At 44.5% G+C, this 16,869-nt stretch overlaps 1 protein-coding gene across 1 annotated transcript in view; it reads left to right on the top strand.

Moving 5' to 3' along the window:
* Positions 1-6,541: 6,541 nt before the first annotated feature.
* Positions 6,542-16,869, top strand: part of BIO1 (adenosylmethionine-8-amino-7-oxononanoate transaminase) — a 146,055-nt gene continuing 135,727 nt past the window's right edge. Inside the window, exon 1 of the mRNA XM_087386250.1 lies at positions 6,542-7,384. Coding sequence (XP_087242376.1) covers positions 6,573-7,384 — 812 coding nt within the window. The 5' untranslated portion in view covers positions 6,542-6,572. The remainder of the gene's footprint in view (positions 7,385-16,869) is intronic.

Genomic DNA, 16,869 nt, shown 5'->3' on the forward strand with positions numbered 1-16,869 from the left:
TATATTTATCACATTTACTTGCAATCCAAAACGGCCCAAAATATATGAAGGATTCTTGCCATGACAAACTACATGAGATCGGACAGATTTAACAACCCGTGTATTTTATCAAAAGCATAAGGATATGATGTAATCAATTACAAAACATAATTTGTTTGGAAAGGTTGTTAGATACGTAGTGTGATTGAGTTTCAAAATAGAGGTCTTCTGCACTCACATATATTTTGATAGTAGAAGGTGCCTTCAACCCTGTGGATATCAGTCACAATTATCGATTGGTATGTTAGATATAACATTGTTCCCAGAGTTGCATGAGATTATTTGACAGTGTAATGTCCATGGTCCATGTGGTACACGGAATGTCTCTGTAGCTTGCATGGCTGATGGCAAATGTAGTTGTCATTACCCACATGCATTCTCTTAGTCTATTGTGGTTGGCAATGATGGTTTTCCTATTTACATACATCTACAAGGGAAAGCGGGTACAATGGATAATTGCTAGATTATGCCGTTTAATCCTTTCCTCTCCATGAAGTACAAGGCGCACACCAATGTTGAAATTTGCTCCACAACTATTGCAATTAAGTATTTATATAAATATGTATACAAAGGTTATGACAGAGTAATAATAAGGATGCACGCGGGAGAACAAGGACAATTGCACAACCCAATCATGACGATGGCATTGATGAGATTAGTGGTTACTCGGATGCCCATTACGTGTCAGCATCAAAAGCATGTTGGCAGATTTATGAGTATGCCATGCATGATGAAAAACCAGAAGGTTGCAGATTCATCTTCTAATGTGCAATGACATCATATTTCAAGATGATGATGATTTGCAAAATGTAGTGGATAGGGAACAAAATTGGAAGACTACTCTCACAGAATAGAATGGCTTAGTTACAATCACTTGCAACATGGTGCAAGTAACTTACTGTATGGTGACTTGCCATGTGAGTTGGTTTGGAACAAAAGAAGTAAATGGGGGACTAGAAGACAAAGGGACAATACCATTGGCCGAATGTACAATATTTCTCCATCGATTAGTGAACTCTACTTCATGCGTATGTTGCATAATGTGTGTTGCAAGTCTTTTGATGACCTGTGTACTTTTGATAGGCAAGTCTATCCTACTCTCATGGCAGCATGTATAGGGAGGGGTTTGTTGAAAAGTGTTGACGAATGGTTTGTGTGTATGCAAGAGGCTATGTGCTATAAAAATAGTGCACAGTTGTCTCCTAGTCTTTTGTGGGAAAGATTTTCCTCTGAGCTTTTAGATGATTTTTTCCATGCGTTGGAATCAAGTATGGGGAATTTAATCGATCGTCATGCCATTGCAAGAAAGGAGGTTGTATTGCACTTGCATCACATTCTTGAACTGCATGGACAAAGGTTGCCAGAGTTTGAAAGATTGCCTATTGTTGATAGATCATCCTTGTCAAAAGCTACAAATGGTTTATTGCAAGAAGAAAGAATGTTTGATGCTATGAAGAAGCACAAATTGGCCAACATATGGAAAGTACCTTTAATCATTGCCAATGGGTTGCCTTCGATCAAATTTTGGCAACAATCTATGAAGATGGTGGTGAGGTATTTTTCCTCAATGGTCCAAGAGGATCTAGAAAGACCTTCCTCTACAATTGCTTACTCTCTCAATTGCATGGGGAGGGGCATATCGCTTTGTCATGTGCATCTTCTAGGATTCGAGCGTTGCTACTAGCCAATACAACACACTCATGATTTAAAATACGGTTGGAACTGGATGTTGCTAGCAGTTGCAATATTAAGGTTAACAGTCACCTTGCAGGTGTTTTGAGGCTGGCTCAATTGATAAGATGGGATGAGGCACCCATGACTCATAGGTTTACATTTGAAGCATTGGATAGAACATTGCAAGATATCATGCAAAATGAGCAACTTTTGGGTGGAAAGGTGGTGTTGTTGGGAGGCAAGTCTTGCCAGTGCTTCCAAAGGCAAGATGAGAGGACATTGTCAATGCTACCTCATGCCCCTCAAGGGATTTGGAGATGGACTACAATATTGAAGTTGACATAGAATACGTGGGTTCTTTGGAATGATTATAATGCAACTAAACAAGAATTCAGACAATGGGTTTTGGACATTGGAAATGGAATAAATAGATGTGTAAAAGAAGATACTATTGTAATTCCATCACAATTTCTTTTAGAGACAAAGTCCATGGAAGGCCTAATTGGATGGGTGTATACAGGGCTTGCAATGGTTGTGGATTGTGCACCATATTTTTGAGAGTGCGCTATCCTTGCACCTTAGAACCTTGAGGTTGATGCAATTAATGCTACCGCATCAAAGGAAATGCCGGGGAGAAAAAGGAGTAACTAAGCGTAGACTAAGTGAATAATTAGTTGGAGATTCTTTTTTGTATGCAGTAGAGTATCTTAACAGTATGGATCTTGGTGGTGGATACCCCCCTCATCGATTGGTTTCGAAAAGGAATGCTCTTGTAATTTAATTACGCAATCCATATCCTCACCAAGGACTGTGCAATGATACCCAGTTGATATGCAAAGAGTTTCACATGAAGGTGTTAAAAGCTGAAATTATACCAATACTTGAGATAGAACGTTCATTTCAAGCAACCTCAAACTTCCATTCTATATGAGGAGAAGGCAATTTCCTATTTGATTGGTAGTTGGCATGACAATCAACAAGTCATAGGGCCAAATGTTGTATGTTTTGGGTCTATACTTGGCAACACCGGTGTTTAGTCATGGGCAACTGGACGTGATTTTCTCGTGTGTTCGAGGAGCGAACGCTATCACAATATTCCTTTTAGAGAATGTATATGATGCCAATGATGAGGATGCAGAAATAATCCCCACCTTAAATGTTGTATACAGGGATGTTTTATAATTGGCAACAGTAAGAATCTAGGAGTATGCCATCCGTTATTCAAACCCTCCTAAGACTTTCTTGGGTGGCAAACTTTCATTCATGTAATCTCCATATTATAAGGTGGACATTTATGGTATCCTAGGCTTTAAGAGCGTGTTTTGTATCATTGTGTTCTTTCAAGCGATCAAAAGCCTATTAATTGGAAGCCTGTGGAGCATGGATTGAAAAGCAGTGCCGACTATTTGTATGACTCTTTTAAGTTCATTCAATACTACATTCAAGAACTGTTGTATCTCTTGGGGAAGGTCAGCTACTAAATATATGAATATTATATAATATTTCATGACTTTGTGCTTAACAATGTCTAGCTTTTATGAGTTTTGTGTGTTCACTACTTTGTGAAAATAAAATTTCCTTTATGGGTTTGTAATATACTATATACTATTTTTCTAGAGATTATGCTTTAGAAAGCCTTTCGTTTTCTATCGGATATATAGATTAAGACATATGTATGTTTATTTCAATGGGGTAGGATGAATATATCATTTACCTTTATCACCAAGACAACAATTCGAGTGGTAGTAGGTACATAATTGCAAAACAGCCAAGTTCTATATTGGTCTATTTGATAGTATAGTCACTGTGACTTTTAGAAATATACAGATCCTGCGGGCTAGCATTCTTTGGAGCGTGCGCAACTGCTACTAGATCTACGAGAGCTATTGAGCTACCTTGGGTAGAAAACTTGTATATTGTTTATGGCTTTATTTATTTTTTAAATAAAAAGTTATTTGGATTATGTATAAGTGGGTAAAGATGCTATTGTTTTCTTTTATGATTGTTCATGATTCAAGGTTTGTAATAAATCTCCATGTCGATCGTCGTTTGGTGGGATAGATCTGTTTGGGATTTTATGGTATGTTTGCTTGACGGCTTCATGGGACCGATGGACCGCATACTATCTTGTCTACTGGTTGGGATAACATGCGCGTGTGAGAACATGTGTTTTCTATGAAGGGGCAAATTAGACTATTCATACACCTTTGTTTGCATTGTTCATAGTCCTATGCGCGAGAGTAAGTACCCTAACTAATGAGTTAGGTTTTATCAACATATAGTCATAAAAGTTTTTTGGCTTGATAATTATAGTCCTTAAATTATCTTTTTTTAAAACGTTTGTCCATATCAAATTGTCGATAGCATGCGGTACATCCGTCGTTGTCGTCGACATGGATGCGGTAAACGTGGGGCACATGGCTATTCCATAGGCTTTTTCCTTAGGGATGTTTGTGTAGCAGCTATAGATTTTGTATGTTTAGATGTGACTCTAATGTCAGATATATGACTCAGTTCTTGGATATGGATTCTGCATGTTTAGATATATGACGCTGTGTGCATAAGTAATATTTTGAAGTACTTTGTTATAGAGCTTTTTTGGGTTGATTGCATTTAAATGTTTTATTGTGTTGCAAAAAAAGATGTAACAAATATGGGTGGCCTATGTTCCCAACCTTGAGCATACACATTTAATTCAAATAATTTTATAATGCCTATTTATTTATTTTTACAAACTAATGTAACCCATGAACCAAGATTGATTATGCTGCCATGTAGCAATACATTGGCACTGAAGGTATCCAACGCATTAGGCACATAATCTCGCATGAAAAAACCAAAGCCATGGATGAATGCTGAGAGGTGGTTTTAGGGAAAAAGTAAATTTCATAAGAAACAAAAAATGTTTAGACAATTTAGGCCTTCCAAGGGGACGTCATCCTCCAAATATGTAAACATTTACTAAGCATGTTCAAGCACACACGTAAACACACGTGCACATGCATGAACTCAAATGCATGTGCATCACACACCTTGTTTTATAGCCATACTACCTAAGGGGGATATAAGTTTGTTGGTTGTTAATCTCTACACTCAAGTGATCCACATATATTTATGGGATTTTTAAAAACTATAGTTTGGACTGTTGGAATGTTCATGTAGCAAGCGAGAGGAAAGCTATCAATTGGTTGAACCAAATGGAACCCATTATGCACTAATGAAGTCCAAAATTAAGAAAGATTGACAAGGAGTACATCATTATTTAGTTGCTTGAGTCAATACACCCCGGGTAGGTTTGTTTTCCACTCAAAGGCATTGGAAGTTCTCCTCCAAAATTGTCTTTCTTCAATTTTAAGTTGAATTGAATTCAAGGCTTAATTATCGTTCAAATTATATTCCTTTAAACGAGAAATCAATTTAAGCTAATTAATGGGATGATTAGTTACAAGTGACGAATTTATTCATTTTAATTTAGATCACATTATGAATAAAGGGACTCCTATGGTTTCATTGGGATTTGATTAGAAAATTTATTAAGAAGCATGCACATGTTGAAATATGTAATTATAGCCAGTCGCGAGAGAGAGAGAGAGAGAGAGAGAGAGAGAGAGAGAGAGGCAATGCTACAAATATTAATTTTCGCAATTAAACATCCTTAATTAATTATATTCCTCGAAATTATAGGCATCCTATGATCCCGATTTCCAGCTTTGAGAACCACCGAGGGTCTGTAACCTGTTGTAGACGAGTCATGCTACTCGTATAGATAATAATACCATACCTAAAATAAGAGAGCACAACTCCTTGTATCAAAAAATGAGTACTAAGTCCTTCCTCGAGAAGCCATTCTAACATCCTATTAGGTGCACCTTTTATGTTTCTTAGCATGGTGTTTGAGAGGCTCCCCTATGCTTTGATTATCAACGAGGATCCAAGGCGCCTATATTGGTATTCTTTTACTTGTTACATAATTCTTGAAGCATGCTTTCTTTTGCACTTCCTAGGTTGACAAGGATCTCGCTTGAGTTGTGGATCGCATACTTATAAAGATAGGCGTGAGGAAGTATCTTCCATACCTTGTCTCATTTGAGTGGCACCTAGCAATAACGTTTGACCTCCTAGATTTTAAGTAGCTTGGTTTTTCTCTGTTTCGACTATCTTAACAAAGGAGCTTTTCAAAATTTTAGAGTTTTCAATCCTCTAGAATTGCCAAAGATGGGTTATGACCAGTCAAATCATGTCCACATATAGAAATGGCCCACAAAAAGGAGCCACTTGGCACTAGATCTCCAATGCAAGGTAAGGGTTAGACGTTTAGTCCTATTATCTCATTATTATTATTATTCAATTGTGAACCTTGTCTCTTTGTCATAAAACCTAAAAGTGTTGAAGCCCGTTGAAATTCATAAGGAATAAGAGGTTGTCTCCATCCTCTTATTTTTTCTTTACTCTCTCTCTCTCTCTCTCTCTCTCAGCTTTCTGCTCGCTTTTCCACCTGGCACATCTCAGGATTGTTAGCACTGCCTTCTAGGCAACACTCTTGTGACACTTTCATAAAAAAAGTGTCCCACACAACCTTTTGCCCTATCTCCCCCTCCCGGCTCCCTCCCAAGTCGTAAAGGCGCTCCTGCTCTGCCACCCTCCCCCTCCCTGTACTCGCTATGCGAAAACAGGAAGGGCGGGTCCCAAGCACGAGAGACACGTGTACGGTGCAGAGGGGCAAGCGCAAGGGACGTGTACGGCGGGGGGCGAGGGGCACGTGTGTGAGATGGAGGATGCCGTCTTTACCGGTAGAATTTTTTGTTTTTTTTTTTTGAGTGAGCTTGAGCTTGAGCTTTTGCTTTTGGAGCAGAGCAGCTATGGCGATCATCTCTCAGCTCCTCCTCCGCAAGCTCCAGCTATGGCGCCTCTCCCATCCCAGATTCCTCACTTCTCCTCCCCGTTTCTCTTCCGACCTCCCTCCCCTCCATGCCTCCCTCCCCACTTTCACTGTCTGGGGCTCTAACACCAACGTCGGCAAATCCCTCGTCTCCGCTGGCCTCTCTTCTTCCCTCATCCTTTCCGGCTCCAGTTCCCTTTACCTTAAGCCCCTCCAGACTGGCTTCCCCCACGACTCCGACTCCGCCTCTGTCGTCGATAAGGTCTGTCACGCCGTCACCAGTGGCTTCAGTTCCAGCCCGCGGAAAGTGTACGTCTCGAATTGCATTCAGAAGGTCTCACCCCTGGTGTCGAAGGCGAGCGCCGATGTAGTGCAAGCCTTACCGAAGCTGCCACCTCACATAGAGAAAATCAGCGGGTCGCCTGAGATGCATAAATACTCAGGGTTCTTGTTGGAACCCAATTGCAACGCTGGTGGAAGATGGCACAGTCGTAAGACAATCTCTGGTGGAGAATATGATCTGGAAGGCCCTAACGCAGGTTCCACGTTCATCGCCACAACAATGTGGAGCTGGTTTCATGCGGTTTCCCCACACTTAGCAGCTGCTCAGGAAGGGTTCTCTGTCACTGATTCGGACTTGGTACAAGCGTTAGCAAATTCGCTTTGGAATTTCCCCCTAGCGGTGAAGGGTTCAGCGGTTGCTAATGGCTTCCCGAAATGGGCGCTCATTGAAACTGCTGGTGGCGTAGCCAGCCCTGGCCCCTCAGGAAGTCTTCAATGCGACATCTACAGGTGCAATGAGACTTACGACTTATCAGCAGCGACTTATCTTTAGAAAAAACGAAACAAGTTTTGTTACCACGAAATATCCAAGGCTCACAATTGTTTAACCTGCAAACAGCCACAAAGGCAGCTCATATCGCTCTCATTTCCCAACGACCTGCGAGCAATTATATCAATCTTCCTTTTAAGCTTGGGAAAAACCTCCTAGAACAGCATGGAGCTGTTCTCTCAAGCTCTTGTTACTGCCCCTAGATATTCCTGAATCGGCACACAGGAAACTTCTTACGTATTTAAAGATTGCCACCATACTGGCTATGCCGCTGCTCCTCCACAGGCACCGGTGAACAGCTGTATGTATGAATCTCCATTATTATCCAAATCTCATGGGTTACCACCCAACCTGTTTGTCTAGGTCAGCCTCCCTGCTGGAGAGAGAAAATGGACCCCTACATCCATTTGCTCATGGACAAAATGTTTTACCGTCCTAATCTTATCTTCTCTTGTTGGACCTCTCAATTATGAGAGGTTTTTGCAGAGAATAATAACTTACCCCATGGCATTCTCTACCTCTGCATTCCAAACTTTTGAAGGGCTCCTCAGTTTAGTTGGAATTCTAAGCTGTGAGGGTTTCGTGTAATACTGGGAGACTTGGGATCTTCTTTCTGACACCTTGCTTTCAATGGGCCTCTATATTTTTGGGCACTTTGGGCAATGGGACCCCACATTTTTTCCTACACAGGTGATACATTTGTTATTGTGAAGATGTGAGTATAGGTCATAGTTGTTTATTTTTTCAACTTAGACCCTAAATAGATGGACATGATTCCCCCCCCCCCCCCCCTACTCAATCCGGTCCCCTTTCCCTCCCCTTCCCCCCGGCTCTTTGTGATCTTTTAGTGGAACTCAACTAGACACTTGTGTTAGAAAATACCCAACAGAGGGTACACACAGCGGAAGACTTATAGTAATGCGCAGGAGCTCACACAGTGTGGGTGTGGGGGGTGTGGAATCACAAACTTCTTTACTTAATGTGCATCACATAGATGTGCAGACTCATCAATAGACAATGAACCAGCTAGATATAGAAGACACCAAAACTTATATATTTCCGTCCAAAACTATGGACACAATACAAAAGAGAGAGATCCAGAGGTGTGGTCCTCTGAACTAACCACAAGGTTCTTCTCCTATCTGCCGGCTATCTCTAGACTCGAGCCCGCGTGCTCCACCTCGAGCTTTTGTAGACTTTCCGTCCAGTGTGTTCTTCTCCACATTACTACCTGTGAATCAGCCTAGGTGGGCAGCCCCTGCCAAGCTTTGTCTGCAGCACACAGGTCCCTGTTCCACTGCTCCAACCTGCTTGTGAATGGCTGCTCCAAAAGATGATGATCTCAGCACCTTGCTGCCCTAGAAGACAGCCAAGGTCCAGCCTCTTCCTGGCTAAGTCTGCAGCACTTGTTGCACTCTCTCACCTCCTGTAGATAGGCCCAGAGAGTAGGCTCCCTGCTGCTCCTTTCTGCCCTGGAACTGCTGGCTATGCTGGATGAATAATGGGGCATGAAGCCCCTCCTTTTATAGGCCTAGGGGCCTGTCAAAAACCCGACCAGTCTGTCCCAATCTGGGCCGACTGGACAGACCAGGTTGGCTGGCCCAACCGACCTGGTTGGCTCAGCCCAACCAGCCCTTTAAGGGCTCACAAAACTAGGGCCCTTTGGCCCACACTTCTAGGGCTTTTGGCTCTCCAATCAAGGCAAGGGCCCAGCCCCTAGGTCAGCCCTATATAAGGCCTGGTTGGCTGCCTCAAAGCAGCCCAACCAGTCTCTCTCCTGGCCGACCCATGTGCTGGTCTGTCCCGCCTCTGCTGCGCCATTCGTATGCAGCGCCGTACTGTTCTGTACATTGCTGATGTCATCACGCCTTTCATAGGGTCCTGCTGCAGTCCACTGAGTGCCTCATGCCTGGCCTGATCCAAGACACTGTGTCCCCGCCATCTTCCTGCACATGAGCTGCTCCTGATGTAGCCTTTCATCCTTGGGATACCCCACCAACCATGAATGCTCCAGATCTGTCCCAGATCCACAAATCTCTCTTTGGGCACATCCTGCCCTAGGTCTCCCTCCCCCACGCTCTCCTCATTTGGGGGCTTACAGATGAGGAGGTGACCTTTCCAACACCCCCTCTCACCGACACATCTCGGCCCAATGCCAACACGTCGATGACGATGCTCTAGTAACTCCCTGGCCGTAGTCCTCTGGAACTTTTCGGTGTCAATATTTTCTTGGCTTTTCATCCAGTGGTTCCTGCTCCACCAGGTCTGGTTCCGCTTCCGCTTCCTAACACCATCCTGGTACACAGGTCCATCTTTGGTAGCACCTCCTGGTACCACCTCGTAGAGTCACGTTCCCGCCTCTAAACTCGAGCAATCCAGCCGTCACGATCTTCCAGTCGTCCTCCTCATAATGAGTGAACAACCTGGAGTCTTCCAGGCACCATGCTTTGAGGGTTTGTTTCACCCCGTCCTTCCTTTGGCAAGGTCTACAACAAAAGTACATCTCCAGATAACCCGGACTGCGAACTTTAAACGCACCCGACTGAACTTGAGTCACCCTCCTTCTCGCAAGGGCACAATCCTCCAGTCGTGGAAGTCGATTCCCAAGAGCTTCTGAATCAGGGTCGTCCTTTGGCAAGGTCCCTGCCTTCAGGCTCCCACACCTGGGAGCCTCCTACTTGGGCTCTGATACCATGATAGAAATGACCCAACAGAGGGTACGCACAGCGGAAGACTAATAGTAATGCCCAGGAGCTCACACAGTGTGGGTGTGGGGTGTGTGGAATCACAAACTTCTTTACTTAATGTGCGTCACATAGATACGCAAACTCATCAATAGACAATGAACCAGCTAGATATAGAAGACACCAAAACTTATATATTTCCGTCCAAAACTATGGACACAATACAAAAGAGATAGATCCAGAGTCCCATCAATGGTGTGGTTCTTTGATCTAACCACAAGGTTCTTCTCCTATCTGCCGGCTATCTCTAGACTTGAGCCCGCATGCTCCACCTCGAGCGTCTGTAGACTTTCCGTCCAGTGTGTTCTTCTCCACCTTATTGCCTGTGAATCAGCCTAGGTGGGCAGCCCCTGCGAAGCTTTGTTTGCAGCACACAGGTCCCTGTTCCACTGCTCCAACCTGCTTGTGAATGGCTGCTCCAGAAGATGATGATCTCAGCACCTTGCTGCCCTAGAAGACAGCCAAGGTCCAGCCTCTTCCTGGCTAAGTCTGCAGCACTTGTTGCACTCTCTCACCTCCTATAGATAGGCCCAGAGAGTAGGCTCCCTGCTGCTCCTTTCTGCCCTGGAACTGCTGGCTATGCTGGATGAATAATGGGGCATGAAGCCCCTCTTATAGGCCTAGGGGCCTGTCAAAAACCTGACCAGTCTGGAGAGTCCATAGAACTAGTTAGCTCAATAAGTTTTCCCTGGTGGACAAATTGGATAGTATGGCTGCGAAAACTGATTGATGGATCATAGTTGTAGAGCCACTGTTGTCCGAGTATGACATCGTATCAAGAAAGAGGCATGATGTGGAAGTTCAACTTGTCCGTATAATGTTATATGTGAAAAGACAAGTTTTTGATCCTCTGTTGCACAAGAAGGTAGTTCCATTTCCGAGTTCAATTTGATAGTCTATGGGACTAGGACTGGTGGTCAATCGAAGTTTTTCGACCATAGAACCAGCTAGGAAGGTATGAGAGCAGCCACTGTCAATGAGGATAGTGACCGTTGTTCCACGAATTGATCCTTGGACACAACGTACTTGGGTGGCCAGGGAAGGTTCGGGGTTGCTGGCAAGGCTCATGTGGATGGTATTTGCCATTTGAACAGCTTTGCCTTTCTTGTGTTGTGCTGGGGTAGCATCTTCTGTTTGGGAAGTGCTAGGTTCCATATTGGAATTTTGCTTTGGTTGCTTGGCACAATCGAACCATCTATGGGCTCGTACAGATGGTATAAAGTCCTTTTGTGTTGGAGTTGTTTTTCTTGTCAGTGGCCGCACCTTTATGTTGGTGAGACGGTCGTGACTTTGTGAAGAGAAAGAGGCGTGATCCTTGGAGGAGTGCTTCTGTTGGGATCCAGCGTATGATTTCTAAGACTTGTGGGGATCTTGAGACTGTCGTTGACCTTGATTATCCGAGTTTTTTTTGAATTTGAGATTATCTTGAGGGCGAGTACCTTTGGCCATAGTAGAGTTTTGTGTTCTATTAGAACTCTGCTTCCCTGTGTTTTGAAAATCGGTAATGCGCTTTGTGTAAGCAATAGCGCCAGCTGTGGTGGTGATGTTTGCTTTGAGGACATCAATGCGTAACGAGGGATTTAGGTCTGAGATGAAAGCATGAAGGCAATCATCATCAGTTAAACCATCGATCTCCAGCACCAATGTGGTGAACTGAGAGATGTAGGAAGACATGGAGCCCGTTTGCTTCAATTGTCGGAGTTTTGAACGTGCTTGGAAGTCCGCATTGGCAGGTATGAACTGCTTATGGAGCATGTGTTCAAAACGTTCCCATGTTAACACACTTTTGCCGTCCTTTAAGCGTTGTTGCCACCATAGGAAAGCTGTATCCTTGAGGAGGGAGGTTGCCAAGGCAATCTTTTTGCCTTCAGTGAGGTCAACAGTGTCAAAGTACATGCGCAGTTTTGCGAGCCATTGGTCAACTGTTCGGCGATTTCGTTGACCAGTGTAGGCTTCCGGAAGTTTAATGTCAAGTTTTTTAGTTTTGGAAGCTTGGAGTAAGCGGTAGAGGGCACGGAGTTCAGTGTTTTCTACCTCTAGTGGGAACGAGTCCACATAGTCGTCCGGTGGCGTCACGTCATCCTCTGTATGTGTGGTATTGCGAGAATCCTGGAGTTGTTAGACTTTCTAGACCAAGTTGGAGATGCTGTCCTGAAGCTAGGAAATTTGAAGTTGAAGTAGTGCTTCGCCTTGTAAGTTGACTTCAGGGGTCTTTTTTGGACTTGAGTCGCTGATCTCCGGAGAGGTTGCATGCGAGCGTTGCGACAAATCTGAGGTCCCTGTGAGAAGAGCACGAACTTGCGCTCTAGTTTGTACCATTTCTGAAAGAAGATCCGGGCTGCTCCCTGAGGTTGCTCATGTTGGAGGGGGCAGGTGAGGCAGGATGGAACCACCCGTGGAAATTTGGTAAAGGAGGTCCTGTCTGAGGTAACACTCTGAGGTAACACTGGTGATGCCGAAGTGGGTGTTACTGCTCGTGAGAGTACATGGGTAGGTTGTAGAGTCCACAGATCTGAGAAGGGATAAGGAGCTGTTGTCGGGAGTGGAGGATATCCAGGAGAAGGAGTACCTTCAGAGTGTAAATACTGTCTTGGGGAAGGTAAAACCTGTGTAGGAGGATCTCTGGGAGCTGAAGGAGATGGAGAGTACCCTGGAGATGCTGAAGCTGAGGGGTAAAAGTCTCTCCAAAGATGGACATCACACTCGTGAGGAATATCGGGTTCTGGGTATCTACGTGTCTCGTGAAACACAACCTGGACTCCGACCCTGGGTTGCTACTTACTAAGCCGGGAAATGACTCCTAGCCATAGTAGAAAGCAGTAGTCATAGACTGTCACTGGTCCTTAACGCTGGCCCAATCCAAACCACAATACCCAAAGAAGTCAACCCCTGTGCAGTACGTGATCTCGTAACCCAGGGTACCCTTCAAGTATTCTAACACACACAAGCAAGCTTGCCAATGATTCTCTAGGGGTTTTGATGAGAGCTGGCAAAGTAGCTGTTAGAAATAACCAGACAGAGGGTACCCGCAGCAGAAGACATTGAATAGCCCAGGTTTTCACATAAAAGTGTTTCACTCCGGAATCCAAAACCTCTTTACTTCGTTTACTCAAAGACGTGTGCAAGCCAGTAAATAGACACTCAACAGACGTGTGCAAGCCAGTAAATAGACAATGCTCCAACAGAGATATAGAACCAACAATATATATTTCTGTCCAGAAGGACACAATACAAAAGGAGCCCAGAGTCCACCAAATCGTGGTCCTCTGTTCTTACCAAAAGGTGTTGTCCTACTACCTCTGTGGCACTTCTAGATCCCTAAGCCTGTGTGCTCCTCAACAGCCTCAAAATGGCCGACCCAGTCAGCCCCTACTAGCCAACTGGCTGGTCTGCCCCAACCGACCTGCTTGGTTGGCTTTGACAAACCCAACCAGCCATCTATGTGAGAGCCTGGCCACGTGGCAAGCAGCCAGTGGCCAGGCCATTCTCTGCCCCAAATCAGGGGCTGTTGCAGGCCATACAGCTGCCACACCGAGGCGCCTACCTACCAGCAACCCTGCCATCTGTCAGGCCTCTTCCTGCCCCTGGAACCTTTGCTGCAGGTCCATACACCCACTGACAGCAGTTTGTACAGTACGTGCCTCCAATCCGCACTGTCCTGGCTGATCTTGACCTGATCCAGAGCACCTGTTCTACAGCAAATCTCGCCATATTGCTCCAGATGCCTGCATGGCAGTTCCACACTGCTGACATCATCCCTACTGCTGAGATACGTGTGCAATTCTGCTCCCTCTTGTTCCAGACAGTCTTGCAGCAGTCCCGCATCAAACCTGCCCTCTAGAGGAGCTCTTTCTTGCCAAGTACTTCTCTATTTGTGCTGCCCACATGGCAGCCTAAGTGCTGCCCATGTAGCAGCCCATGTGCTGCCCATCTAGCAGCCCCATGTTCCTTCTTTTTCTTGCTTGTATGCTGCCCACATGTAAGCCAATATGCTGTCCATGTGGCAGCCCTAACCCTAAGTACACATCATCCCCCACGCTCTCCTCATGTGGGGGCTTCCAGATGGGGAGATGACTTTTCTGACAGTAGTCCCACTAAGAATGCAATGTCATGACGAGTGTTTGTGAGATATGTAAGCCATCTTCTCCCGGTCGTATTGATGCCCTCTGAGCCCTGGTATGTGCCTTGTAGCTTTAGTTATTGGAACTTAGGTCAACTAGTACTTTTAGTGTCTTATGACACCTAGTACTAGTGGTACCACTAGGACACTAGGTCCTAGGGTTCTCTTTTATTGTACTTTGTACTTTCATTTTCATTCAAGTTGATGTGACGGCTTCCACTCCTTGCTCCACTCTTTGCATCCTTTTGCTTCCGTGAGACTAAAGTGGTATCAGAGCACTTCCTTCCCGGACCTGCTCCCTACTCCTAGCTTCCTGCTTCCAGCTCCAGCTCCAGCTCCCGCATTTTTGTTCCATCGTCAAGCTTCAGCTCCGGACGTTCCGCACAGCTCCGACGCGACCTACAGTCCGTACAACGGTACGGATTTCCGTACAATGCATGTCTCCGTCCATACACTTGCATGTCAGCTTGTCCGTACAGTCGTACGAATTTCCGTAGTGCGTCAGATTTTGTACTGCATCAGATTTCTGTACTTCGGCGTCCGTAAATTCCGTACATTCCATACTTCGACGTCCGTAAATTCTGTACATTCCATACTTTGACGTCCGTACATTTCCGTACGGTCATCCATACACTGTACGGATTCCATACTACTTTGTACTTGCAGGATTTTTTGCAAGCTGAAGAAGCCCGGTGTCCGTCATTTGCAGGCAGAGTTCATTTGCAGGCTAAGTTGTGCATCAGCCATTGTTTGGCTTCAATTTTGGGAGCAGACGTTATAGTAGACCTGCAATTTTTGTTGACATTTGGGGCTTTTGCATTTGGGCTACGATTTTGCAGGCAGATTACATGATACTTTCAGATTTGCAGTGAAATTGGCAAGAAATTGCAGCCCATTTGATCACATTTGCAAATTACAGCTTAATTTCGGGCTTTTCTAGATTTTGACAACATTTGGGGCTTTTCCAGATTTTGACAACAAGTCCTATTTTTTTGCAATTGCAAGCCTTGAGGCTATCTTTTGGGTCACTTTGTCAGTGCATTTTTTACTTGTCCTATTTGCAATGGCTGGCAACAATCATGATTTATTTGGCATTCTTCGTGAAGATGATAAGTTGGATGGCACCAACTATCCGATGTGGTCTTATCTCATGAAAAATATTCTTGTTGCAAGACATTTTTGGAACATTGTGTCTGCGATGGATCTGAGACCAGCCAATGCTGCAATGGCTGCCCCTAATGCTGGTCCCTCTGCAAAGGGGACTCCTCCTGATGCTTTATCCTCTAGCACCCTTGTTGCTGCTCCTCCAACTCAAGAACAAACTAGATGGGATGCAAGAGATGCAAATGCACATTCCCGTATTGCTTTATCATGCAAGAAAATCATTATTCCACACATCCAGTCATGCAGGACAGCAAAGGATGCTTGGGACAAATTGGCTTCTCTTTATCAGATTCGCAATGAGGCACGTGTTGCATATTTAAGAAGGCAATTGCAGGAAGTCAGCATGAATGAAGGTGACTCTATGGATGCATACTGTCACGATCTGTGACGTATTCCTTTCTCTTTACCTTAGACTTATGGATGGTTTGATGAATGGACACTTGTGGAAGGGTATGCCCTTTCGATGGGACACTTCCTATGAGGCTCAACCCTTCACAAGAGACATTCTATGGAAGAGACACTATCATTGTAATGTACCCTCTCATCAAGGGTCACACCCTTCACAAGGGGTACACACCTCTTCATGCACATACACTTTGGAGTACACACCTTTTCATGTGTGACTCTTCACTCTCTATATAAGAGAGGCCCAACTGTATGGATGACACACTACAGACATTCAAGCAATACAAATATTCCTTGTTCTCTGCTATTTTAGTCTCCTTTTTTGTTCCTTAGCACATTTCTAAATATAGTAAATCTAGGATTTCTTCCAGTGGTATCAGAGAAAATTTCGCTCCTGCCTGTAGGAAATGCCCCCCACCTTCTAGCGCCTATCTGATACATCTTTTTCCGCTAGAAGGATATCCACGCACGTTGTGCATGGAAGAGATGAAGAGAATGAGCGTAAAATTTGTTAGCGCCAACCCCACCTAAAGTCATTAGTGGCCTCTCCATCTCCCTCACATCACGAGTTGATGTGAATGGAAACGAAAAAAATCGTGTCTTTTGATGTGCTTGGGCTGTCCCAAAACCAAGGGACGCACCTTTTCCACCATCATACACACCTTTTGATGAAGAGTTTTTGATTCCTTGCCCAAGGGACACACCCCATCATGGAAAAAAGGACACATATTTTCATGTGGGGACACCCCTCTTTAAAACAGGGTTATCCCCCTTCATGAAAAGGTACACCTATTCCAAGGGTCACACCCCTTAGAATAGGCACACCCTTTGGCACCAAGCACCACCCTACAAAAGGGTACCTAGAGGGCCTAAAAAGGGCAACCAGCCCTAAATCTAAGGCCCAACCCAAGATTACCCTTGCGTCCAAGTAACCCAACCTTTAATTTTTGGGAAAAGCAAGGCCTAGGAGTTATTGCAGCCTTCGCAAATCGGTTTTTGGCGTCTCGTAAGT

The sequence above is a fragment of the Dipteris shenzhenensis genome, chromosome 15 (assembly GCF_047967505.1).
Source record: "Dipteris shenzhenensis isolate YYH24624 ecotype China chromosome 15, Dip_SZ_1.0, whole genome shotgun sequence".
In the NCBI taxonomy this organism is placed as follows: Eukaryota; Viridiplantae; Streptophyta; class Polypodiopsida; order Gleicheniales; family Dipteridaceae; genus Dipteris; species Dipteris shenzhenensis.